At 38.3% G+C, this 25,916-nt stretch overlaps 1 protein-coding gene across 5 annotated transcripts in view; it reads left to right on the forward strand.

Moving 5' to 3' along the window:
• WDFY3 (WD repeat and FYVE domain containing 3) overlaps window positions 1–25,916 on the forward strand; it is a 156,650-nt gene that overhangs the window by 107,305 nt on the left and 23,429 nt on the right. For 4 of the 5 annotated variants that reach the window (XM_058837336.1, XM_058837335.1, XM_058837340.1 and 1 more), the window contains 20 exons: window positions 557–668; window positions 1,086–1,276; window positions 2,751–2,903; window positions 4,523–4,596; window positions 4,691–4,852; window positions 6,235–6,329; window positions 8,345–8,465; window positions 9,228–9,445; window positions 12,045–12,280; window positions 13,528–13,662; window positions 14,798–14,977; window positions 17,011–17,244; window positions 18,607–18,706; window positions 19,342–19,502; window positions 20,031–20,260; window positions 21,098–21,207; window positions 22,057–22,239; window positions 23,102–23,259; window positions 24,107–24,184; window positions 24,919–25,146. In XM_058837336.1, coding sequence (XP_058693319.1) covers window positions 557–668; window positions 1,086–1,276; window positions 2,751–2,903; window positions 4,523–4,596; window positions 4,691–4,852; window positions 6,235–6,329; window positions 8,345–8,465; window positions 9,228–9,445; window positions 12,045–12,280; window positions 13,528–13,662; window positions 14,798–14,977; window positions 17,011–17,244; window positions 18,607–18,706; window positions 19,342–19,502; window positions 20,031–20,260; window positions 21,098–21,207; window positions 22,057–22,239; window positions 23,102–23,259; window positions 24,107–24,184; window positions 24,919–25,146 — 3,159 coding nt within the window. The remainder of the gene's footprint in view (window positions 1–556; window positions 669–1,085; window positions 1,277–2,750; window positions 2,904–4,522; window positions 4,597–4,690; window positions 4,853–6,234; window positions 6,330–8,344; window positions 8,466–9,227; window positions 9,446–12,044; window positions 12,281–13,527; window positions 13,663–14,797; window positions 14,978–17,010; window positions 17,245–18,606; window positions 18,707–19,341; window positions 19,503–20,030; window positions 20,261–21,097; window positions 21,208–22,056; window positions 22,240–23,101; window positions 23,260–24,106; window positions 24,185–24,918; window positions 25,147–25,916) is intronic. The other variant, XM_058837339.1, reaches the window with a different exon arrangement.

Consider the following 25,916-nt stretch of genomic DNA (forward strand, 5'->3'; position numbering starts at 1 on the left):
TGGCACACTTCAGGGACAGGATTTTATTTTGAGGGATCTGGATGAGTTCCAGGGTTAGGTGGGCCCAGAGAAGTGAGCTAATTGGAAGTTCATGAGGTTTAACAAGACCAAGTACAAGGTTCTGCAACCGGGTCAGGGCAATCCCTGGTACCAATCCAGCCTGGGGATGAGCAGGTTGAGGGCAGTCCTGCCACGAAGGACTTTAGGTGCTGGTGGAAGAGAGGCTGGACATGACCCAGCCATGAACGCTCACAACCCAGAAAGCCAAACATGAGGGAGGGCCTCACCTGCTCTGCTCTGGTGAGACCCTACCTGCAGTGCTGCATCCAGCTCTGGGGTCCCCAGCACAAGAAAGACATGGACCTGTTGGAGTGATTCCAGAGAAGTCCACCAAGATTATCAGAGGGATGGAGTATCTCTTCTGAGAAGAAAGGCTTAATCTGGATTTGTTGTATGTTACTCCTTATCACAGTAGAAAAATTCATAAGGGTTTTAGGCTTGCATAAAAAGAAACCTCTTCCCTTCAACCCTTGCTTTTTTTTCTTGTTTGCTTCAGCTGGCAATTTCTTCTCATGAAAATGCCACACCTGTGAAGCTGCTACATAACTCAGCAGGGCATTTGAATGGACCAGCACGCTCCATTGGTGCAGCTTTGATAGGGTATCTGGGTGAGTTGAGTACTTTAGAATTATTATGCTTTACAGTTATTAATTATTTGTGAATAAGAACTTAGGTCTGGAAGATAAATCATGTGACTGATGAGTGTTAATAGTGAATCATTGTATTTATTGAACATTTTTATATTTTATGGATAAATTATAAACTTTTTTTTTTCTCACATGGGATGCTTGTTTCAGTTTATGATTCATCATTATGAAATTATATTTAATTACTTTACCTTAGTTTATAAAATATTGTGCTATTTTCTTCACTTCCTCTTCTGAGGTGTCAGAATTCTTCTAGTAACATTCTTTTTAAAATTCAAGTAATGCTAAAATGAAAATTGCTTTCATGTTTTCACAATTATGTCTTGCAAAAATTAATATTTGAATATATTTTAATTCATTTTCTCTGTCTGTGTTCAGGAGTAAGAACATTTGTCCCCAAACCTGTTGCCACTACACTGCAGTACATCGGTGGGGCTGCTGCTATTTTGGGACTTGTAGCCATGGCATCAGATGTGGAAGGGCTCTATGCAGCTGTGAAAGCCTTGGTCTGTGTGGTAAAGAGCAATCCACTGGCCAGCAAAGAGATGGAAAGAATCAAAGGTTATCAGGTGTGCAAGAAATGTCTTAACACAGACCAGGCTGATTGAACTTAATTTCACTGTTTGTCATCACAGTTCCCATGGAAATCTCTAGTTGTGTTGTAACCCAAGTTTCTCTTTTAAAGTTGCTTGAGCTCTTGGTTAATTAACATAGATGAGTTATTTAGGACATCTTTTAAAGTAGAGGGTGAAAAGTTTTTCTGCGAAGCTGTTGTGCACATTTGGCTGCATTGCTGAAACTGAGCCTTCAGTAACAGCACGGAAGAGCACAACATCGTGCTTCAATGATTCTTTTCTTGTGATACTGAACACACCCCTGCAAGCCTTGCAAGTTTGTGTCTCTGATGTACCAGCAAGAGACAGGATAAGGACATATAAAGAAACCCAAACAAGTGAACTCCTAGAAGGATTCTTTTAAGGACACTGCACAGATTTTGTTGTTAGAGCTGTTTCCTTTCAAGCTGAAGACATTAATTCTTCATTGGAATGGGGAAAAGGCAATCAGTTATGCAGAAGGATTGGTTGACTGATTTGAAAACGTCTTCACATGAGCAATGCATTTTATGTTTCTCATGGAGGCTGCTTTACTGAAATGGAAAGTTCTGTGGTTTGGGCTGTGTATTTACAAACCTTGTAATGCTAATGCCTGGTGCAGTTACATCAAAACATACCATTCCAAGGAGCCTGGTGCAGACCTTGGCTTACTGTCACCGAACAAGTCTAGACAGTGTCCTTCTTGTACCATGAGTAGTCAGTGGATCATCACAAATGACTTTACATTCCACTTGTATTGACATCAGCAAATAGTGTGGCTTGAAGGAGATACCCAGAAATCTGTGTTGCTGTAGTGTTTCAATAAAGATGGTAAAGCTGATCAGGCCAGGAATGTTGAGTGTTTAAACAAGTTGACTTCAGAAGACAAGAAACTGTAAGAGTAAATCTGGCAAATGGTTCTTTCCCAGCCCAGATTATAAGAAGTTAGAGTAGAAGTGGGGACTGTAGTCATGCCTAGGGGAGCAAAACGTAGCAAGAAAAAAAAAAAGGCTTATTCAGATTTTATGTTACCTTTTTTCAGGACCAACATATCTCTCATTTGGGCATGCAGTGCTCTAGGCCTGCTCCATTTGTCTGCCATGTCCATGTTTGCTGTCCAGGAACCCAACGGTTTGAGGAATGTGTTGTCCTAAACTGTGACTGACTGCTAGAGAGCTGCAAGGGTGGTGTGTGTCCCTAATACTCAGGGCCTAGATTCTGTCTGTGGTATAAACAGATGTTTTATGAGATGGAGAGTGTCCTGGATATGCCGCTTTTGTAATGAACTGTAATGCCACTTTCAAACTGTTCCATCAAGAGTATCAACCAGCAGACATACTTTAAGGGCTTTCTCAAAAGGGCCACAGATATTTCATCTGGTCTCCTTCATGCTTAGACAACATTGCTGTGTGCTCACAGGACTAATTAATGTTCTGTTTACTTGTTCAAGCTGCTGGCAATGCTGTTAAAGAAGAAACGGTCCCTTCTGAACAGCCACATACTCCACCTGACCTTTTCCTTGGTGGGAACTGTTGACAGTGGGCACGAGACATCTATTATCCCAAATTCTGCTGCCTTCCAGGACCTGCTATGTGATTTTGAAGTATGTAGAGCTGCATGGAAAAGTGATTATGTTGCTGGATAATGATGCTAGATAGTGTCAGGAGCTGATAGTGTACCTTAAATATTCAACAATAGCAAATTAGGTTGTTATCCTGAGAACTTCCTATTTCTTATATAGTACAGTAAAGCAGCTGAGCAACAAGGTTATTGGTAACTTTTCATTTTGAAATGGCTTGAATCACTGCACAAGCAATGGATGGATGCCACAGGTGTTTCTGCTTTTTGTTGTTTTAAAAGATAATATTCTGTAGTTTTCTGCTCATCAATTACTTTCCATCTCTATGCTCTACCGCAGTACATATATCAAGGCATGAAAAATGCCCTGAAAATAAAAGTGGGAAATAAACTTTCAACATAGCACATGGGAATCACTTTATCACACATTTCCTGCAAGGTTAATAGTAAGGGAGTTAAAATTCTGTTTGCATAACCTATGAAATATTTAAATGTTGTGTTGTGTTAAAGTAAGGAAAGTAGCAAACATCAGAGGGAAATGCAAATGCAGTAGAAGCTGATAAAAGATTCCAAGAACTTAACCTTCTGTGTGTGCTTCTTTGGCATTATCTGTACCTGACATAGACTGACTAAAAGAATTTTGACTCAGGTACATTAAAGTAAATAAGTAAAAACCCTACTACTACTGTGAAGCCAGCTATAAGATGCCGACAATATATTGCAAGTCAGTTTTGCAGAAATGACTTAATAGACTTCACTATTTCCTTTTTTAGCTGTCTATTCAAATATTTCAAAGCACTCTTGGAAACCTTATTTAGGAAGAAACTTTCCAAAAGTCTGAGATTTTGGCTGTTGTTTTTTTCAGTTTTTTTAGGTTTATTTAATTATTTTCCTTATTCAGAAATCAGCGACCCAAGTATTTCACTCAATTTGGATAAATTAGATGTTCTTACACATGCAGAACAGGAAAATTAAATTATTTGTTCTCATAATTTTAAATTATAAGATTAGAAGAAAAGCAAAAGCTAGAAAGTTTTTCATTTAAGCCATATTTATACACCAGAGCACAGGTATTAATTATGCTTTGTTCAATAGCAAATCAATTTTAAGATTTGCAGCTGTGACTGTGGGTTTTCTGGCTTTTATATCTTCTATTACTTCTATTGATTGAACAATTGATATTTTGGGTTTTTTGATAGAGAAAATAATTTATTTTGGTAGAGAAAATAAAAAATAATTTAAGTGCAGGAAATACTGGGTAAAAAATAAAATCAGGATAGACCTTGAGTTTAGTATTGGTGGAAGGTAGTAAGTTAATTTTACGAAGATGTAAACCTTCACTTAAACCAAATAAATTTAACACAGCCTTGTAAACCCCAGTAGCTCCTTTGGAGTCATTGCATGGTCTGTTTTAAAGTTGTACAAAAAGACAGTGTGTGACCTTTTGTCTAGATCCCTTTATATGTTTTCAGTATGGTACCCTTACAGAGTGTTTTTGGAGCCAATGGGTCATTCTTCACTGACAGGTAAACAGTCATGTGTATGAATGATTTTAATCTCTTCATAACTTTTGATTTATTAATGCTTGTTTTTAACCTACAAGTTGATTTGTGTACAAAAAATACTGGTTTTTCTGTATTTCAGGTCTGGCTTCATGCACCATATGAGCTTCATCTGTCATTATTTGAGCACTTCATTGAACTCCTCACTGAGTCAAGGTATGCAAGCCTAGTAATGGGATTTACAGGATTAGGTGATATTTAGAGGATACTCCAATTTTAAATGGCCATCTCATTTCTTTTCTTCTTCCAGCGAAGCAGCAAAGAATGCAAAGTTAATGAGGGAATTCCAGCTCATCCCAAGACTGCTGTTGACTCTTCGAGACATGTCCCTGTCTCAGCCCACTATTGCTGCAATTAGCAATGTGCTGAGCTTTCTGCTTCAGGGCTTCCCCAGCAGCTATGACCTACTCAGGTATCCCACACCTGGATAATTCTGTCTTTCTTTGTTCTGTTACCTTGGTCAAAAGTACTTTATGGTCATACTGCTGAGGAGTGTGTGCTCATGTACTGATTTTTGTTTTTTTTCTCTGTGAACTAGATTGAACTAGACATCAGCAATATGTTGAAGCCTTGATTTGCATATGATTTTCAGTTTGCATCTGCCAAAGCATGGTTGAATGATCAAACTAGTTTAATGTTCTACAGGTGAAAAGAGAAGGTGCTGAATTGAAGCCCTTTTGTTCATGTAAAGCACTGAGCACTCCTCCTGAATACCATTTAATATTATTTGAAATGGGCTAAAAAAATACTTCTGGTTAAAATGCTGTTTTGATTACTATCTTGAATGCAAGGTTTAGTTCTAGATTTTTTCTTAATCATCACTGTGTAAAAAGGTACTTAAGGCTGTCAGATATAGTACTACTAATTCTGACTGATGAAAATTACACTAGTTACTGCAATTCATATGTACAGGAGTATTTGAAATGCTTTAAAAATAGTTTAACTCCTTGATAACTTGATTTTTTTCATCTCTCATTTCATTATAATGGTAATGGATAAAATACTGCAGGGTTTTGGAGCTCTTTGCATATGAGTGGACATGTTTTCAGCTTCTTACTTTTAAGCACTACTAGAAGTATCAGAAGCCTCAACCTGAGCATCTTACCTGTCTTTGTTTTAATTATACAGGACAAAAAAATGATTCAAGAATAAAACTATTGATTTTATGCTTAAATGGTTACAGAACAGATTGGAGACCAGTGTTCCCTCTTCTCCTTCCTGGAAATAAAAAATGAAAAATGTTGCATAACTTGGGAGAAGTTGCACTAGCTAGGGATCATTTCAGGCTAGCTGCAGAGGAAAGAGGAATATATTGCATCTCCTTTCTTGGAGTGGTACATCAGTGTCTTGTCATGGAAAACCATGACCCTGTGTTACATAACCTCAAGCTATAGGCATAAATGTTCTTCCAGTGTTGAGTAACCACTGTCTTGATGTAATAATCGTTCAGCTGTAAGGGGTCGAGAATAATGTTTTGTTCTCCTTTAACTTGAGCTGTTTCTTTTACTTGGACTCAGTGGTATCTCCCAGTTCCCTTTCCCAAATCTTAGCATTTTTAGGGTCCCTTACCTTCAGACTTGTCTGCAAATATTCCATTAATTACTATGAGTTAATTTATGTTTTGGCTAGTAACTTTAAATGAAGACCATTTTCATCAATTTTCAGATGTGAAAAAGCAGACATTTTTGAGTATCTCCCTGTCACTGGTGTCATGTCTATATTTAAGGTGAATTATTGGTAGATGAGAATGCATCTGTCGTATCAATGAGTGATGTTTTTTCTTTATATATCAAGGTTTGGACAGTTCATCTCTTCCACTTTACCTACATTTGCAGTCTGTGAGAAGTTTGTGGTCATGGAAATCAACAATGAAGAAAAGCTTGACAGTGGTAAGTGTTGACAGTACTTACAAGCAATAGAATAAAATACTTTGTGGTTTCTTCTATGCTTGAATTTAAAAAAATGTGGATAGTGTCATTAACAATGTTAGTTTACAGTATTGAGTGCAAAGCAGAGCAAAACATTTTTTTTTTGTTTCCTTCATTTAACACTGTATGGTTTTGTTGTCTTTCCTCCACCTGCTCCTTCCAATCAGCTGTGAACCTCTGCTTCTTTATGGGAAAAGAAAGAAAAAAAAAAAAGACAAAAGACTGGTTACTAGGTGCATCAGCCCTCCAGGTGTGGAGGAAGTGAAAGAATTAAGTAAGACAGCCTAGTAACTTTTTTTAGGCAAAAGAAATGTTACCATCCTTCAATAATTCTTACACTGAATTGTTTTGAGACCATTTCACCCTCTGTTTACCTTGTGCAAGTGCATTTTCATTCAGTCTCCCTGAACAGATATGTTTTAGTCCCACAGTGGATATGTGCCAAATGAATAAACAGATTATCTAAAGAAACTCTGTTTCTACATCTCTTGGGAACATACTGGTGCAGAGGGACAAGTGAGAGAGAAGTTTCTTCTTTTACAGTTAGTGATATTGGTCTGGTGTCAAAAAAACAAGGTTTGGGCAGTCTGCACATTCTGGACTTTTGACAAGAGCATGTAGTGCTAGGATAAGGGGGAATGGCTTCAAAGTGAGAGTAGTTTAAGATTGGATATTGAAGAAATTCCTTGCTGTGAGAGTGGTGAGGTACTGGAACAGATTGCTCAGAGAAACTGTGGATACCCCATCCCTGGATGTGTTCACAGCCGGTTTGGATGGAGCTCTGAGCTACCAGAGAAAATCCAGTGGAAGGTGACGCTGCCCATGGCATGCAGGGTAGGAACTCTATCATCTTTAAGATCCCTTCCAACCCAAACCATTCCAGTGGGATTCATTGTTATCTCCCTGTGGCTCACCTGTTCCTTCTGAATACTTTTTCTTTTTGTGCTCTCAAAGACAATTAAATTTGAACTTTTTAGTGAAGAAGACAGTACGGGTATTGGAGAGAGATCCAGATTGGTGTTCTCACTACAGGCCATCAGTTTTTTGTTTTGGTTTGGGGCTTTTTCTCAGTCTAACAGCAGCCTGATCTGTTTCTTGCCTTTGTGGAGGACTGAAGAACCTTGAGGAGAAATTTGGGATGGGGCAGAAATGGGAAGAGAAGCTTTTGAGGCAAAGGGCATGAGATTTTTAGGCTACTGATGTTCACCAGTTCTGTTGTATTTCTGCCATAGAAGATCCTTTGTGTGTGTATCTTGTGCACAAAACCTTGGCCCAGAAATTGTCCATTTGTCTGTCTTAATTTTTACATATGTTGCCTCAAGCTGTGCTTTTTTTTTTTTTTTTTTAAATAATATAAAAGCAGGGTCCTCCTTTGACAGCATAAGGTACAGGAAGAGGGATTTGCAAAGTAGCTGCAAAGTTAGTCCTGAGCTGCATGGATTGGCTTGGTTTCAGTAAATGTGTTTTTCAACTGGTGATGAGCTTGGGCATCTGTTGAAAGAAGGAAACTAATTTTTCTCTCAATTTCTTAGATTTGGGGGGATTTGGGAAGTATCAAGGTATTTTCTCTACAATTTCCACATGCTCCCAACCACTCATTTTTCAAAATGCTTGTTTAGTTGCCATATTTCACAGTTTGGAGAGAATGGAGAGATGGAAAGTGATGGTGTTTTATTGTTTCTGTGTGTCTACCTGCCAGACAGTGACCACCTCAGTTCAGATTATTGTCTCTATGATTCTCTTTTACCTGTTCTTCAAACTACCCAAAGTCTGTGTGACAGTGACCAGGGGGCACCAGACATTTTTCAGCACCATATAACAGGCTGCTTGCGCTTCAGCACGGCTTCCTTGCAGCCTGAGTGGGGATCAGGTTGTATTTACTTATGTATGGAATTTATTAATAGCCTTTAAAATGCACAAGTTCCGAAATCCTAATTTTGCCTTTGTTATTTGTTTGTGGTTTTTTCAATATTTAGGAACAGAGGATGATTTTGGAGGACTTGTTTCAGCTAATCTTATTCTACTACGAAACAGGCTTTTAGATATCCTTCTGAAACTTCTATATACATCTAAAGAAAAGACAACTGTTAATTTGCAGTAAGTACAAGAAAACCCTTGAGGCAGAGAAAGGATATATTTTTTTATTTCAAGGGTAAGAATTACACAGCCTCCATTCAATTCACTAGTTGAATCACATCATTTTATAGGAATTGTTGAGTGATTTATGCAGATGTCACTGAATTACTCTCAGGTATGCTAGTAGAAATGGGATACATGATTAATTTTGTCGTTTTCTCTTAACTTCATGCATGGCTATAGAAAACTGTCAAAGAGAAAACTTTCATTTTTAGGGAAGTGGGTATAGTCAGCTTCTCATTTAAGATATAAAGGCTTCAGTAGAGGTTATTATTAATTAGAATGCTCCTTAAAATTGAAAAAAAAAAAAACAACTTTCAAATGTTCCCAAGTAACTCTTCCCTTAATAAAAACAAATAAAAAAACAACCTTCCTTCATTTTTTAATATCAGTTCATTAAGACGACTTGTGAAAACTTTCTGTTCAACAAAAATATTTCAGTTCAGAATTCCATATTTGTTATCAAAAGCAGCAAGCTGGAGAAATCTTGTGCAAGGGAATTAGTCCCAGAAGCTGTATTTAGTCTTCCCTTTCTTCTAAACAAATGCACATTACCTATTTAATTTAACAAATGTTGATAAGTGGTATTTCTTGTTTGTAGCAAACTTAACTAGGAATTTGCTCCTAAGGTTTGCCCTGCAGTGGAGGACATTGATTTTTGCTGTTTAGAAGGAAACTAAATGCTGTAAAATGTGACCTTTTTTTCCCTCTCACTTTCCATAGGGCTTGTGAAGAACTGGTCAAGACCCTGGGTTTTGACTGGATTATGATGTTTATGGAAGAACATCTGCATTCCACCACAGTCACAGCAGCCATGCGAATTCTTGTGGTCCTGTTGAGTAATCAGTCTATCCTTATCAAGTTTAAGGAGGGTCTCAGTGGTGGAGGCTGGCTGGATCAGACGGATTCTGTCCTGACCAATAAGATTGGCACTGTGCTAGGTAGGCATCTGAGTCCTGCAGGGCCCAGGAATTCCTGAGAGCACCTGTGCTGGGGTGTTGAGCTATGGGTTACTGTGGGGGTGCTGTCTGGCTGAGGCTTTTGTGTTACACTTGTATGTGCTGCCATCAGAGCTGCACCAGTGATTTTATAGAGCCGCCTTTAGCTGACATGATGCAGATGTCATTGTAGGTCAGCTTTGGCTCATCTGCACAAAGCCCAGGTAGCTAATTGGTGTTTTCTTTTACCATCATGGTACGGTTAAGTGTGTCCCATGGGCAGGCATGGCTGAGCTACATGCAAAGCTCATGTACACATGAGCACACAGCTAATAAAGATTCAGTAGAATTTTCTTCTTTGCTTACTTTTAATAGAGCATTGTGCGGTGTTGTATCTGAGCTGCTTTGACTAGTGAGTGCTGTGTCCATCAGATTTACCAGTTTGGATTTTTGCTGTCTTGGAAATTTCTGTGTTCACGGTATCATCTCAGCATATTTTCTTTCCCTCTCCTGCATTCTTGTGTACACAAACACGCTTTCTATTAAAGACTTTTTTTTCCAGGTTCTTAAATCCTCAGTTATCTAGGTTATCAGACCTTTCAGTTACCCCTTGTGACCTAGAATTTTGTATAAGGCTTTAGTGCTACAGGACCTGTTTTGAGCATCTGAGCTATCTGAGATGTATCTCCAAGTGTTTGAAATAACATTTGTCAGTTCTTTATAGAGAGGTGTAGAGGCAATTTCCCACTGACCTATTTTTTTTTTCCAAAAAAAGTAAAACAGTGCTTTTCAGATGAATGTCTATTCAGGCCCTGGTGCAAACTCATTGACATTAAATGAGGGTCTTTCATAAGCCTCAGTAGCCTTTAGATCAGAGCAGTGATATCCATAGGGCTTTTAACTTCATTGTTGTTTCTAAAATAACTGTTTAAGGAGCCACCTGTCTGTTTTGCAGCAGTACATGATCTTTACTGCACTAAAAGTTTTTCTGGATTGGTTTACTATAAGAAAGTAATTGAAGTGTCATTGAAGCGATCTTCCTGCAGGAAGAGGGCTTTTCCTGAAGTGAAAATACAAAAATATAGAAAATATTTCTTTCTGCTTTGTATCTTTGATAGATTTCAAATATAGTATCTTGTTATTTTTTGCTTAAAGAAAACTCTCTTTTTACTGTTTCCCACAATATATCCCTCAGGATATTCAGCTCCGAGCATAGGTTGGCTCTTTGCATCGCCAATGAATTAGAAGGATTAAGGAAAACAACTTTTCAGAAGCTGTAAAACACATGCAAATTTTTATTGTTAAAATAAAAAGCATCTGTTGTTTGGCTCATTCTGATTGAGGTTCTGTGTTTTATTTGAGAAACAATTTTGCGCATGCATTTTCCTTGCATGGTTGGGCTTTAAAAACTTGAAAACCATTGTCATTTTAAGGAATAGATTATTCTTTATTTAATATGTTCTTTAAATGTCCCATAGCATAAACATTTTCTTCAGTCAAAAAATCTTTCTGAAGTAAGTTTTTGATTTACATTTGAAAGCATTTTTCAAATTTCCCTATTTTTCCTATTATAGTATCACTTTAATTGAATCCAAGCTAGACTGTGGTGAAAAAGGTACTTTTAAACTTGAGTCTCATAACCTGATAGTGACAGATTATCTCATTTTTGTACGCTGTGTTTTTTAATAAGTCTTAACATACTGGCTCCAAGATTCACATGAAACGAAGTAGGATGTATTTTTGTTGAAGATTACTGATGGAATTTCCGCAACTGTGTAGCAGATTTTCATTAGTCTGATTCCTGATAGATGTTTTCTGTTTAAAAAGTCAATTTCTGGTGGAAAGTGTATCTATATTTGAGCCTCAGAAAAACCACCTGACCTCTGGCAGTGTCAGAACAATGGTTCACGGTGCTGATGTGGAGACTGAACTGTCATCCTGCCTTTTTCCTTGCTTGAAAATAAGTGTTAATGCCACCCAGGTGTATTGTTGTTTTTTTTCTTTAAGTGGGAAGTTGAAATACATAGGTATAAGCACAGTCAAAAAAGGTGGTTCTGGCAGCACTTACATAAAATAAGACTATTTAATGCTTACTACCAGTTAATTTTATCATTAACAAAACATCTGAAACAAGAGGCTCCTGAGACTTCTCTGATCACAAATTACCTGCCCATAGACCTAAATGGACCATGGGTTGCTGCTTCATTATATAAATCTGTAATTCAGATTAAGGTGATATTTCACGCTCAGCCAGCAAAATACCTATTTTCAGAGACCTGGGTGTTTTAAAAGTCATAAATTGTGGTCATAGCCAGAGAATGGATCTGTGTGTGTGAGCAGTTATATTAAGCAATCTGTAGGAACAGTGTCATCTATGTGCTACTGGACAGCAGTCATTTCCTTTATTTTTTAATTGTTTTTAAAAAATGTGACGTCTGAAGCAGAATGATGTGGTGTGTGTGATAGTCTGTAAGCACACGTTTGTTTTTTACAGCATTAGTTTCTGAGGAGGTACCCTTTGAATCTCACCAGGTGAGCAAGAAGGGTCCTCGCAGGTAATTCCCTCCTAACACTTGGCTTTGTGTCCTGTTTTCTGTCGTAGGGTTCAATGTTGGCCGGAGTGCTGGTGGCAGATCAACAGTGCGGGAGATTAACCGGGATGCTTGTCACTTCCCAGGCTTCCCTGTTCTGCAGTCCCTTCTCCCAAAGCACACTAACGTGCCTGCACTCTATTTCCTCCTTATGGCCCTTTTCCTGCAGCAGCCAGTCACTGAACTGCCTGAAAACCTGCAGGTCAGTGCGCCTGTCATCAGCAGCCAGTGTAATCAGGGTGCCAAGGTAGGGATTATCCAGTAAGATGTGAGTGCAATTCTGTCTGTCATGAAAGAAAATAATGGATTAACCAGGCCCTCTCCTTCTCTGCAGCTGACTCAAGTCATGATGTGTTGTTTAGTGCTAAGCTCTTTGGGGTGGGAGTGTGTAGAAGCCAGCCTCCTGTGGTTTAGTTGCCACTGGTGTCACTCTGGTCCATTATGGGATCAAACGAGAGGCAGATCCCTAGTTCAAGCTGGCATCCCGTTGGCGCTGAAGCAAACATAATCTTTTGCTTGCTTTCTTTGTTTGTGAGGTGGGTTTTTTGTGTTTTTTTGTTTTAAGGAGCGGGCAGTTGCTGTGTTAAAGAGAGTTCATGGGTTACTGACAAAACAAAGTTGCTTTTATTTCAGAAATTCTCTGTGGTTTTATAGGGAGACAACTCAGTTGTTGCTGAAAAATATTGGTAGTTCTTATTCTGAACAGGTTATTTTGGACTTTTTTCAAGTGAGTGAGTAGATATTATATGACCTACAACAGTCCTAGGAAACCCCAGGGTAGTGCTTTATGAAGAAAAGTCACACACACTCCTGATAGACAAGGTGCCTATTTAGAATGGGTGCAGTGGTGACATTTATTTATGAGTGAGAACTTCGAGTAAAACTTTCAAACCTGAAGGTGCCTACCTCCTTTCTCAAGAGGAATACTTGACAGCACATTCAGCACTCTGCTATGGTGAGGTAGAACTCACTCTTCTGCCTACAGTGTTGAAGTATGATGCTGTTAAACTGAAACTAAATTTGACTACTTAGTAGCACTCTTAATGCAAGAGGTGGACATTTGGTCCCTTTTTATTTTTAATTGATTTGATTATTTAGATTTGCTGGAAAATACAACTTGATTTGTTTGTGTTGTTCATATCTTTTTTTTTTTCTGTGGGATACCATGTGGGTTTTACTGCTAGATGTGAGTCAAGTAAGTTGATTGTGCGCACATGTGCTGACAATTCTTTTGTTTCAAAACACATGCATACTTCATGAGAAGTGAGAAGATGAGAGTTGCAGTTTCATTAGGTCATGGTTGAAAGAAATTTTCTTCTTATGACTTATGACCATGTGAAGTTCAGTGATAAATTTTGGAGGATGTAAAACAACTAATTTTTTATCTATTGCCAAATGAGTATATAAATTATACTCTGTAATAAAATAGCAATATACAGTTGCACAGGAGAAAGGGATTATTTCATGACTTTTCTTCTCTTTCACCTCTTACAGTTTGACTTAGACTCCATTTGGACATTCATATTTGGAGTTCCTGCCTCCTGTGGCACTGTTACCTCCTCAATACACAGTGTTTGCACAGAAGCTGCCTTCTTGTTACTGGGAATGCTGAGGAGCATGCTGAATTCTGTAAGCATAAACAATTTTTCTTGTATTTCATTACTGTGTTGTTCAAGTTTTCCATGTGGTCAAAAGCCAAATTAGGAAGGTCAAGGTTTTGTTATGTAATATATATTTTGTTACATAATATATATATGAGATATATAGATATAGATATAGATATGTCATGAAAAAATAAGCTGTGAGCGAGGCTCATAATACTTGTGTGAAAATTGTAATTTTCTTGGGATTCTTTATGTTGCTTTTTCCCAGTATTTGTAAAAATATTTTTAGCCACAAAATTAACACTGCTTTTTCACAAAAAGGCTGGAGTTTCTGTTTAGCTGCAGCTAAAACAAGAAAGCAGAAGGATACAATGTCCTTGGCAGAGATAATTTAATTTCTTTCCCTATTAACATCGTGGGAGAATGTTTGAGACTCTGTATCCCATCTGCTCAGAGCTATGTGAGGGACATATTTCCTTCATGAGTCTTCCCCATGCAGAGAAGTCCCTGACTACAAATCGCCCCATGCCAGAGGAAATGAATTTACTGCCAGAGAAATGTGTCATCTTCTCATCTTTGAATCAATGTCAAGAGTAGGGAAAGTTTGTTTCTCAGTGGGAAAGTTCTGTATTTCCTTGGAGCCAGAATGTGTTATCTGCTGAAAATTGCCTCCTGAAGTGCTTGAAAAGCAGCACCTATTTGGTTGTCACCAGTTGGGTCATCATATGTATGTGATATGCTCTATTGTTTTCATGTTTCTCCCAAGGTAATGTGTCCAGAAGCATCTTCTGGACAAATGTACTTGTTGCAATACCTGTTTGTATTATCACATGTTCTGTCTCTCTGCTGGTGACACATCATGGTGTTTGGTCTTCACCTGTTTGGATACACTTGAGACATGTGCTGTGTCTTGTGTGCTGTCACCAGACATGTTCAGCTGTGCCATCACATTTTGGATTGGCTTCAGTCTGGTCATGTTTGCCAATATTTACGTGTCATTATATGATAGGCACATATTTTAGCTTACGGTCAAGGATATGTTGTAAAATGTGGTTGGTCTCCTGTTTGAGATGCACTTGAAAGCATGCTCTTCCTTTCTGAAGTTAGTTTTCTTTGATTGGTGCTGTCTGTGCTAATCTGGTGTTTGTTTCTCAACTCAGCCCTGGCAATCAGAGGAAGAAGGCTCTTGGCTTCGGGAATATCCAGTCACCCTGATGCAGTTCTTTCGGTATTTGTATCACAATGTACCCGACCTCATATCCTTGTGGATGAGCCCAGAGTTCCTGTGTGCACTGGCAGCAACAGTATTTCCTTTCAACATCCGACCTTACTCTGAGATGGTAGGAAATCCAACTACTTGCCTGTTCTCTTTTTCACATGAGTGTTACTTTTGAGGATTTATCAATTACAAGTCATACCAAGATAAAGCTCTATTCACCTTGCACAAGAGGTCATCATCAGGGCTGAGCTGGATGTTTCGTACTTGGGTTGTGGAACTGAGAAAAGAGTGTGTTAAACTAGGGACAGTTAAACTGCAGGGCAGTTGTTGTGCAGGGACATCAGAAGCAGCATTTTAGGAGCAACAGACAGTTTGCTTGTTTTCTAGTGGACCATTATTTTCAATCATAGAAAAAATTGTTAGCTCAGATTTATAGAAGCAAAAGAGACTGAGTCAGCCCTCTGCTGTGGAGGATGTGATGAAACCTAAAACCTCTTTTTCCTCACACTTCCCATTTCTGCTTTTGTGGCTTAACCACAAAACAGTGTTCTTGTATTTCCTGAAACTACTGAGTTCAAGCCAGGAGAGGGTGTGAATTCAACTTCACTTGCATTGCTGCTTGAAGTTTTCTTTGAGTTTAATGTCATTTGCAAATGATAGTATTTCTAGAATATGATAGAAAGAAAAAAAGCAGATATTGTTAGCTAACATCTGAAAGTAATTTTATTAAGAACATGGAAGGATAAAGGTTGCCGAATGCTAGAACTGTGGAGAGTATGATAAAAAAAATTCAAGAGATGATTACTGATGGTGTGCTATTGTTTTGTTGTCAGACAAAGTGGGAGACCAATTTTTAACAGTGCCTGCTGGTGACTGTCTCATAAAGACATGTGGTTTTTTTCTTTTTTGTTAAACTTGTGTTTAAAGTAGATTCTAGGATCTTGCTCTCTCTCAAAAAAAAGTGCCACTTACAAACTGGTAATGCTGATTTGGCATTCACTTGTACAGGGTTTTTAGAGGAGCCTTGTGTCTCTAAGCAGGCTTTAACTACTAGATCCCTTGTAATTTTGTGTAGCTGCCTGGCAACTTGAGCTCTCTGCTGTTTGAGGGCTTGCTGTTTGGAGTGCTCCTCACTCCAAATTGGTTTACTCCTCCAGTGTTTTTGTCTGCCCAAATGTGTAGCACTAATCAGTGCCTGGTGAAATAGCTGAATCACAGCCAGATTTCTTCAACAAAACAGTATAATCTAAATTCAGCCTTGAGAGAAGATTCTTAAGGTTTTTCAGCTTTTCTGAGATTGCTATTGAAAGTAGAAAGAATATGTATTTGGGCTTCTCTTAATTTCTTGAAAACACTCTCCTTCTAAAGCAGATCAAATGTTCAAAACATTTGGTTATTTGATATGTAAGCTGGTGATGCAAGAAGCCTGTTGAACAAAATCATTGTCTCCTCTTTCATTTAAGGAAGGGAGTTGCATAAATGTCAGTCTTCTGGATTTGACAGCTTTCATTACTGTTTGTGCTTTTGTTACAGTCCTCTTTAAGAGCTAGCCTTTCAAAGGTTTCTGTTCATCAGAAATGGGAAAGCTCTGGAGACCCTTTTTTTTTTCTTCTTCTTCCTTTAGAGATTTTTGGGAAACCGGCTTACCCATAACTGCACTCTGATGAAGGTATTGTATTAAAAGAAAAAAAAGGCTCAGTTCCTTTTTTGTTTTATGTTATGTAAGCTTGATGGCCTTTCTTAGTTGGCTTCTGTCTTGATTTTATTTTAACTGCTTTAGTTAATAATTTTTTCAAAACTTTTTTTTCCTTTTTTCTTTTTTTCTCTTTTTTTTTTCTTTTTTTTTTTTTTTTTTTGCAATGAGAACATTTATTTTTGCCAAGTATCCAAGTATCTAGAAATCGCCCAAGTGATTCTGTTGGTCAGGGAGCATGAAATGTAACTCATGCCAGGTCACTGTTTGCCTTGGGAACCCAAAACTGGATGTTTTCATGTTGGGGAACTGATCTTGAACATCATAATTTTCTAAAAAGGCTTCTTAAGAAGCAAAATATGAGGTGAAATACCCTTAGAAAGACAAGCAAAGAACTGAGAAGTGAAGAAATTGCCATTAATTAGCTGATCTCTACAGTTTTAACATGCTGGTTTTTACAGGTCACTGATCTCGATGATGAAGTTGGGTCCCCAGCTGAAGAGTTTAAAGCCTTTGCTGCTGATTCTGGCATGAATAGGAGCCAGTCAGAATACTGCAATGTGGGCACCAAGACCTACCTGACCAACCACCCTGCCAAGAAGTTTGTGTTTGACTTCATGCGTGTGATGATCATTGATAATCTATGTCTCACACCAGCCAGCAAACAGACTCCACTAGTAGATCTTCTGCTAGAGGTAGAGTTCCTTTGGAGTTTGTGTTTTGGTTTGGTTTTGTTATTGGAGCTTAGTTGTGACATCTTATTTCCCTAAAACATTTTTTTTCTATTACCTTACAAAATTAGGCTAGTGATGAGCCAAGATTCTGTGGAATTGTTATGGAATAAGAGTGGAAAAAAAAAAAAATCATTAGTGTTTCATAAAGAGTAGTTTGTTCAGCTTTCTTTAATGGCTTGGAAAACCAGCATGAGAAGTTGTAGCTTTCCTCGAGTTTTATTTTTGTGGACTATGATTCAGTGGTTAAACACCTTTGCAATAATGACATCTAATGACATGATAGTATAAAACCCCTGCAGAAATATCAGGGGTTCTGTTCATATATTAGATAAAAAGAAATTGTGCCACTGATGGTGCCAGTTAGATAAAAAAGACATACAGGGCCATATACTATAAAACCTCATGAAATAACTGTATTATCTTGCTGCAAATCAACTTCTGAAGTTCATGACACTTGAAGAAAGCATTGTCCTGCTAATGGGGAAGCAGGGAGGTGAGGAGTTCAGTTACTATTTAACTGCTTGCACCTTCAGACAGTACATTTTGAAATGTTCACATCATATCTCATTCTCCTTGACTTATCTGTTAGTTACCTCCTCTTACATGTTGCTGAATCCCCTGATTTTTTTTGAAAGCTGCAGGAATTTTGGACCATGCTTGCATGCTTGTATGTTTCCTAACAAATTTCCTGGGACAGTTAGGCACCTCTTTGCTGTCACAAAGCAAAAACAAATAAAATGTTAGAAGATGTCAGTTATCCACAAACATTGGGAGGCATATTTGAGACCATGTTCAAGTGGCTGCAGTTCTTTACAGCTCTTGTAACTTGTTGTCACTTGTCAGTGTTACTGGCCCCTTAGCATAGATAGGTTTGGGTAGGTACACACTGCTAAAATTATTTTTATTTGTCTTTCTACAGCTTAAACATTTCATCTGTCCCATTTATTCATTGTTTACTGGAGGAGGTGACTTGTGTCAACTGAAGTGATCACAGGTTGACCATATGTTTATAGTGGAGAGTTTCATGCACCTTTTCAGAATGTGTCCTTTTCCGGTTCCTATTATGGCAGAATATAAATTTCCTGGATTTAAACAGGAATAATGCCTACTTTGCAAGACTGCATGCAGCCAATGTAGACTTGATGTGCATGCTTAAATTTTTTGATAAAGCCAAAATTTTTACTTGAGACAGAACGTTTAGAGACAAAAAAAGTAGTTCATGGGAGCTGAGAAAAAAGGAAATCACCTAGAACACCCTCCTGCTCCCTCTTTTTTGCTCAGAGATATTAATTATCTTAATATTATTTTAATACCTTTTTTTAGGCTTCTCCTGAAAGATCAACACGAACCCAGCAGAAAGAGTTTCAGACATATGTTTTGGATGGAGTGATGGACCACCTACTTGCAGCTGATGTTTTATTGGGTAATGAAGCAAAGTTTAATAATCAATCATTTGGACACCAGCTTTTGATTCAGTGACTTTTTGTTTTTCGGTGTTCTGTTGTGTTGCAACTTGATCATCTTAATATTTTTCTCCTGCCCTTTCATTTGATGTCTAAATGGTGTTGATGTGCTTGCATGTTCCTTCCCTACCTTGATTGTGCCAAAGCTGTAAAATAGGTTATTCACAAAAACTACATGGCCTAGGGGGCCTGGTCACATTTCTTGGTGGCTTGCTGGACCTCCCAGGAGCTCTTGGGCTGCTCTGCCTCCATCCCAGGTGTAATGAGTGGCTGTATGCATTTCTGCTCTTCCTTGCTTGTAAGGCTCCCCACAGCCATAATTTGTTTTCCTATGGGTGCAGTGCACTAATAAAATAAATCCAGAATCATGTTTTAAAAATCCAGAATCATTTTTTAAAAGATAAAAGTCCAGAACCATGGTTGCTTACATCAAAGGGAAAGTCCTATTGTAGGGAAGCCATGAGGTTTTAATTTTCATTGACTGAATCTCTTTCTCTTTTATGGAAGTCTAGAAAACATAAAATAATGTGAATGTATTTATGCAGATGTGAATTTTCGATAAATGTAAAAAACTTTGGGGTTTTTTGTTACCTAGGTGAAGATGCATCTCTGCCTATAACAAGTGGAGGAAGCTATCAAGTGCTGGTGAACAATGTGTTTTATTTTACACAGCGTGTGGTAGATAAGCTTTGGCAGGGCATGTTCAACAGAGAATCCAAGCTTCTTGTGGACTTCATAATCCAGCTCATTGCACAGGTAACAGGGCTGTTGTATTACCCTGCCTGAAAAACCATTTTTGCAGGTTATGTTGAAATGCATAGAGTGATGTCGCTAAACCATCCGCTAGTGATACATGTTTGGGTCAGCACAGAAATGTGCTTTTCTTTCTCAGACTGATTATCTTTACTGAGATTTCTTAGCACATCTTTCTGTGAAGACCAGTTGAGTAAGAACGCACATTATTTTTTGGAAGTTCCCCAAAATAAACAATGAAATATGCCTCACGTGAATTTTGAGAAGCTCCCTAAATTTACCTTGACATTCCTCACACACTTTTATTGGAGATCGTTAGAAGACTTACTCTTAGAAGTCAGCAGCATCTTTATAGATGTTTAAGTTCTAAGTGTTAGTCATTAATGTCATTTCAGTCCTTGAAATTCATGGAATTGATACTTACAGTAAAATGCCAATTTGAAAATGAGCTTGGGTCAATCAAGGAAAGATTGTGTGCCAGGAAAATGAGTTGCTGCTACTTCTGATTATGTGTTTTTTACTTCCCATCAGTCAAAAAGAAGATCTCAGGGACTCTCACTGGATGCCATTTATCACTGCCTGAACAGAACCATCCTGTATCAGTTCTCAAGAGCACACAAAACTGTTCCTCAGCAAGTGGCTCTCCTTGATTCCCTAAGGGTCCTTACTGTGAACAGGAACTTAATTTTGGGACCTGGAAATCATGATCAGGAATTCATCAGCTGCCTAGCTCACTGCTTGATTAACCTGCATGTGGGAAGGTAAGTATCTCAGGCAGAAGTACATTCCAGAACCATGGCTGGGAAGTACTAAAATGACCTCTTTTTTTACTCACCTTGCAAGTTTTGGAGGAGTGTTTACAATTTTCCACACAGTGAGTTGCAGGCAAGCTTTAAAGATTTATTTTGAGACAAAATTAGGTCTGAAGATCCTGGAAATAGAGAACATTTTTACCTCCTTTTGCAGAGGTATGTTAAATACTGACAAATATGTTTATCCAACTATTTTGTTGTTAACCTTTTATAAATTGAAATGTTCTAAAGATAGAAGGAAACATTGGTGCTAGGTAATTAATAGTCAGAGGGTTCTGTCACTGGATTTATTGTCTGTTGAATCATTTCATACAAGTTCAATATCTTGTTATTTCTTCGGTATAGCACTGAGTAAGGCCAGTCATGCATTAAATGAGGTGTCCGTGGCAAATGCCGTAGATACCCTGCATTGCTGCAAATGCCAGCCTGTCATTTTCATTTGTTCTTTCCAAGAAGATGCACAACTTGTGTTTCATCCAAAGACACTTGGCAATAGTAATCAAACCCCAGTATTCTCCATTTCTGGCATCATCTGTTTTGTGTTTCTTCAAATACCACCACCTTCCTCTAGTGACACCAGTATCCATGGCACATGATCTCTTCTTAAACCTTCAGTTCAGCTTGTGACCACAGATTGTCAGAACTCAAATGGTCAGAAGTGAAGATGCTTTGCTGTAGTAGTGTGTATTAATCTTTGTCAGTCTGATACATTATCAAATGTTTTATCTTGGCTTGTGTTTTGTGTCTTTTTATTCTGATGGTTGTTAATCCATTTTGTGTTTGTAGCAATGTTGATGGGTTTGGATTGGAAGCAGAAGCCAGAATGACAACTTGGCACATTATGATCCCCTCTGATATAGAACCAGATGGAGTCTACAATCAAGATGTCAGTGAAGGTAATCTGAGAATGACAAAGCTACAGATGTCTCATAAAGCCAATTCTGTATTGTCATCACTAATCTTTTAGCCCCCATTGGCTTGAGGAAGGGGGTTGTGGTATGTGTGTGTTACCCAGTTACTCTCTGGAGTGTCATGTGTGCTGTGTATAAAAAATAGATGAAAAGACTCTTGGAAATATCAAGATAGATACATTGATAATGTACAGTGATAAATGACTGTTTTGTTAAAATAGTAAGAGCTCTTCATTGTTTTCTGGACATGCTTCAGAATTAGAAATACAGTTTTAGATGCAGTCCTTTTAAATGCAATAGAAGTGGCTCATTTTAAGGTAAGAAATGTATGGTATAAACTATACAACTACAATTTCGTGGCATGCTTACAATCTTTCACTCAAAGAAAATTTATGAACTACCTGTGAAAGAAAGTATTCGGTGATTCTTAAAGTGAGTATTTAATATTTATGCAGGTAATTAGGCTCACATTTTATGTAAGAATGCTAAAGCATAATGTATATATAGAATTATATATGTATTTGTAGACACAGACTCCTATAAGATTTTTTCAATGTCATTTTGTTAATAGATAGGTGTGGGAGATGAGTCACAACTCGTCAGAGCCAATGTTTCAAATTCACAGAGAAAAATCTGCCAAATTATTTGTTAGATGCTTTCTGATAGCATACATAATGGCAAAAAAAGGCACCCTGGACAAAGGCATTTCACACATCATGCCAGGGGGGAGAAACTACACTGTAATCAAAGAAATTATTCATTTCACTACTGTAAAAATACTAATTCTGTGAGCACTGTAGAGAGCTTGCTGTTTGTGATCTTGTACTTATGCAGGTCGCCAGCTTCTTTTAAAAGCCATAAACAGAGTATGGACAGAGCTGATCCACAGTAAAAAGCAGGTTTTGGAAGAAGTTTTCAAAGTGACACTGCCTGTCAATGATCGTGGCCAAGTGGATATAACTGTTGCCAGACCTTTTATTGAGGAAGCGAGTTTAAAGTGTTGGCAAAATCATTTGGGTAAGTCTGGACTGACTTGTCTGTTCTGGAGGGTGGATTTCCTCACAATGAACTGTATGCACTGGATATTTTAATACAGGCTTAACTTTTTTGTGGCTGTAAATACTCCATAAACTGGCACTGTGTCACATAGAATCCTTCAGAAACTGGACCATAAACAGGATATTCTTACATTCCAGTGCACAGGGCCCCCTGTGAGTAAGCAAATAGCATACTGTGGATTACAGTGGTAGAGGCATTGTGCTCCTCCCCGTGAGCCCTCGGATTGGGGTGACCTGTGTTACCATTCCCAGGATTAGATGTGTCAGGCAGGGAGGGGGATCCTCTTGAGCATGTCTGGATGTAGCCTGCAAACTCTTGGTCTGGTGATGAGATGGGAGATGGGTGGCTGGGCAGTCCTTCTCTAGCAGCAGCGATGCTGTGACTAATTCTTTGCTGGGAAATCTGTTCTGCATAGGGAGCAGTTAGCTCTGCATCCATGCAATAAGGATCAACTGATGCCTGACTGAATTAGCAGGAGTTTAGATAGCAGAAATTACAATTCCATAGATGTGCCTCATTTGATGATTTCACAATTCAGAAGTAATCGAGGTTAACCTGGATGTACAGAAAACATACTTGGAAACCTGGAATACTTGTTTTTGCAGTTTCTGTATTTCTATGTGTTCATGGGTGATGTTTGTTCAGGATGTTGGTGATGTTTCTCCAATATCTCCCTGATGGCCAGTATATTTGCAGAAATAGTTTGAGTAGAGCTACACCTCTTTGAAGAAAAGATCATTCTATCTAAAAAAATTAGTATAATGGGAAAAGCAGGGGAAAAAAAACCTCTAAAAAGTACTCCCAACACTTTGTTTTTCAGCTCATGAGAAAAAATGCATCAGTAGAGGAGAGGCTTTGGTTCCAACCACACAGTCCAAACTTTCACGAGTCAGCAGTGGGTTTGGCCTCTCTAAACTGACTGGTTCCAGGAGAAACCGTAAGGAGAGTGGGCTGAGTAAGCACAATCTCTCTACACAGGTAATTTCTGTCAAGTAATAACATGCAGTTGAAAATCCAGCAATTTATGTTCAGGATTTGTGATAAACATGCCAAGGTGGGGAATCTTGCAGAGTGTGAAGTAATATCTTGTGCTTGGTTTTCTTTCCCTTTTTTGACTATCCAGGCTGGGCATCTTGCTTCTGTTGTCCTAATTTAATAGGTCCATCTGCATATCTGTAACATTAAACCAAGAGTTAACCCTTTATTGTTGGTGAGACTGCTCAGCTACTTCTGGTTCATGACTGTGGTGGTCTAGGTCTTAAGTTCAGTTTGCAATACTACACTGCAGTGGAAGCTGTGATGAAAATATTGGTCTTTTTTTCCATCCTGCCCTCAAGATGGAAAGAGGGGTTTGAAAGTTTTGTGGAAAAATATGTTGCTAGTTCTCTTTCTGAGCTGAAAATTAGTCAGTGACTTTGAGAAATTAATGAATTCTCAGTGCTCTCAGCTCTTTTCCTGGTGATCAGGCATACAGTGAAAGGGAAAGGGAAGACCTTAACAAACAGAGCTGACAGGAGCTGTTCCTGGTTGTATCAGGAGAGGAAGCAATAAGTGAAAACAGAGATACCATGGGACAAAGTGAGGAGGGATGGGTGTCTTGAGGATTTCCAGCAAACTAGGCACCCACAAAATATTTCTTAAAAGGAAGAAGGGAAAAGTATTCTTTCTCAATGCCAATCTTTGGCTGTTTGGGAATGCTCTGAATGTTCATTTTAAGGAGCTGTTCTTTGTGATCAACTTTAGCAAGGTGATGTATTCATAGACTTTTCATTCAAACTCTTGTTTATAAAATGTTATTCTGTCTGTCACCTTGTTTTTGTCTTAGGAAATTTCCCAGTGGATGTTTACTCACATTGCAGTGGTTCGGGACCTGGTAGATATGCAGTATAAAGAATACCAGGAGGTATGGATGGCTTGCAGCATTAATTACCTGACACTAATACTTTGGCCTGTTAGGTTATACCAATGTGATTTCTCAGTATGAGGCTTGTGAAATACTGGGTTCTCATAGGTGAAATGCTTGGATGTTTACATGCAGTTGTTATTTTTAATAGTTTTTTAGATACAATCAAATAAACAAATGAGGAAACTCACTTTGATCTGGTTGTAGATGAAAACTCTTGTACCAATATCACATGTTAAATATGTTTTTTTTTAAGAAGCTTAAATTCCTTAAAAGTGTAAAAAACAAAGCAGAGAACAAAAAGAGATGGGAAATACACTGTCTTTCTAGAGCATTGTAGAAAAACTGAGAGGAAATGTAGAGAAGCATTGTGTCAAAATGCTACTTCCACAGTAACAAAGAAAATTTTATGGTATCATGCAGTGATAGAAAGTGGCTGGTCTGTGCCTTCCAGAATGAAATTGTTCCACCCTGTGGTGTCTGCCAAACATTTCCAGAGACATTTGGTTCAAACTAGTTGCTGAGCTACGTGCTATAAATCTTAAGAAATAACTTCTGAGAGAAGCAGGTCATTCAAAGCAATCTGTTAAAAAAAAAAAAGCCACCAATCTTTGCTTCATCTAACTTCTGTCTCCTGTGCAAGTAAGGACAGGAAATTTTCCAAAACAATTTCTGCTTTCATTCTTAAAATAATTTTTCAAATTCCATTCATTTTCAAATGTGTTTGTGTTCAGCGTCAGCAGAACGCATTGAAATACGTGACTGAGGAGTGGTCTCAAATTGAGTACGAGTTACTGCGAGAGCGAGGGCTGTGGGGGCCCCCCATCGGATCCCACCTGGACAAGTGGATGCTGGAGATGACTGAGGGTCCCTGCAGAATGAGGAAAAAGATGGTGCGGAATGACATGTTTTATACTCAGTATCCCTACATGCCTGAGGCTGAGCAGGAAACAAACTTGCTGGTAAGTGTTCAGGAGTTTGGGATGGGTGATTATAGGCCCTGTTGCAAAATGCTCCTTTTTTTTTTGGATAGCTTTTTCTTAAGAAATGTATTTTACTCTGCTGGTACGACATTCTCTCTGTCCTAAATGGTTGGTAAATTCCAGTTGTTCCTCATTTCCTCATGATATATTTAGGGAAGGGCCTGAATCACTTGGCTCAAAACCAAGCAAACTTGAAGAAATTGCAACATAAGGTGAGGTGTGGTGAGAGATGCTGCCAGCAAACAGAACAGGCATCTTCACAAGGCTCCAGAGGCTGAAAGTACCATAACTGTGTGAGGTTCAATCTGGCTTCTTGGCCCTCATCTAGATAACGTGGAAAACATGATCTTAAAAAAAAAAGAAAAAAAGGCTACAGGCCTTGGTTTGGGTGCACTTGGGAAATGTACTTTCAACGATCCATGAAAGCAAAGGTGGGCTGTGTAGCAGAAATGTGTGTGGCCTTTGAAAGCTTAGCAGTTAGTTCCTGTTAATTTTGGGGCACTGTTTTCAATAAACGAAGCAGTCTTTATTATATCTTTTTAGGCATGCGTGTATGCATGCAGGATTCTTTTCCCCCAAATTATGCTTGAGTGTCAAACTACTTTAAAAAAAGCAGAGAAAACATAGATGTCAGTCAATTTCAAACTATTAGATATTTTTGTCTGCTTGTGTTCTGACACATTGTAGCTGTAGTGACAGTCTAACTCACATGAAGTAGAGAACATGCCATCATACATTCTTCTCAAAAG

This window comes from Poecile atricapillus, chromosome 4, assembly GCF_030490865.1.
Source record: "Poecile atricapillus isolate bPoeAtr1 chromosome 4, bPoeAtr1.hap1, whole genome shotgun sequence".
Classification (NCBI taxonomy): domain Eukaryota; kingdom Metazoa; phylum Chordata; class Aves; order Passeriformes; family Paridae; genus Poecile; species Poecile atricapillus.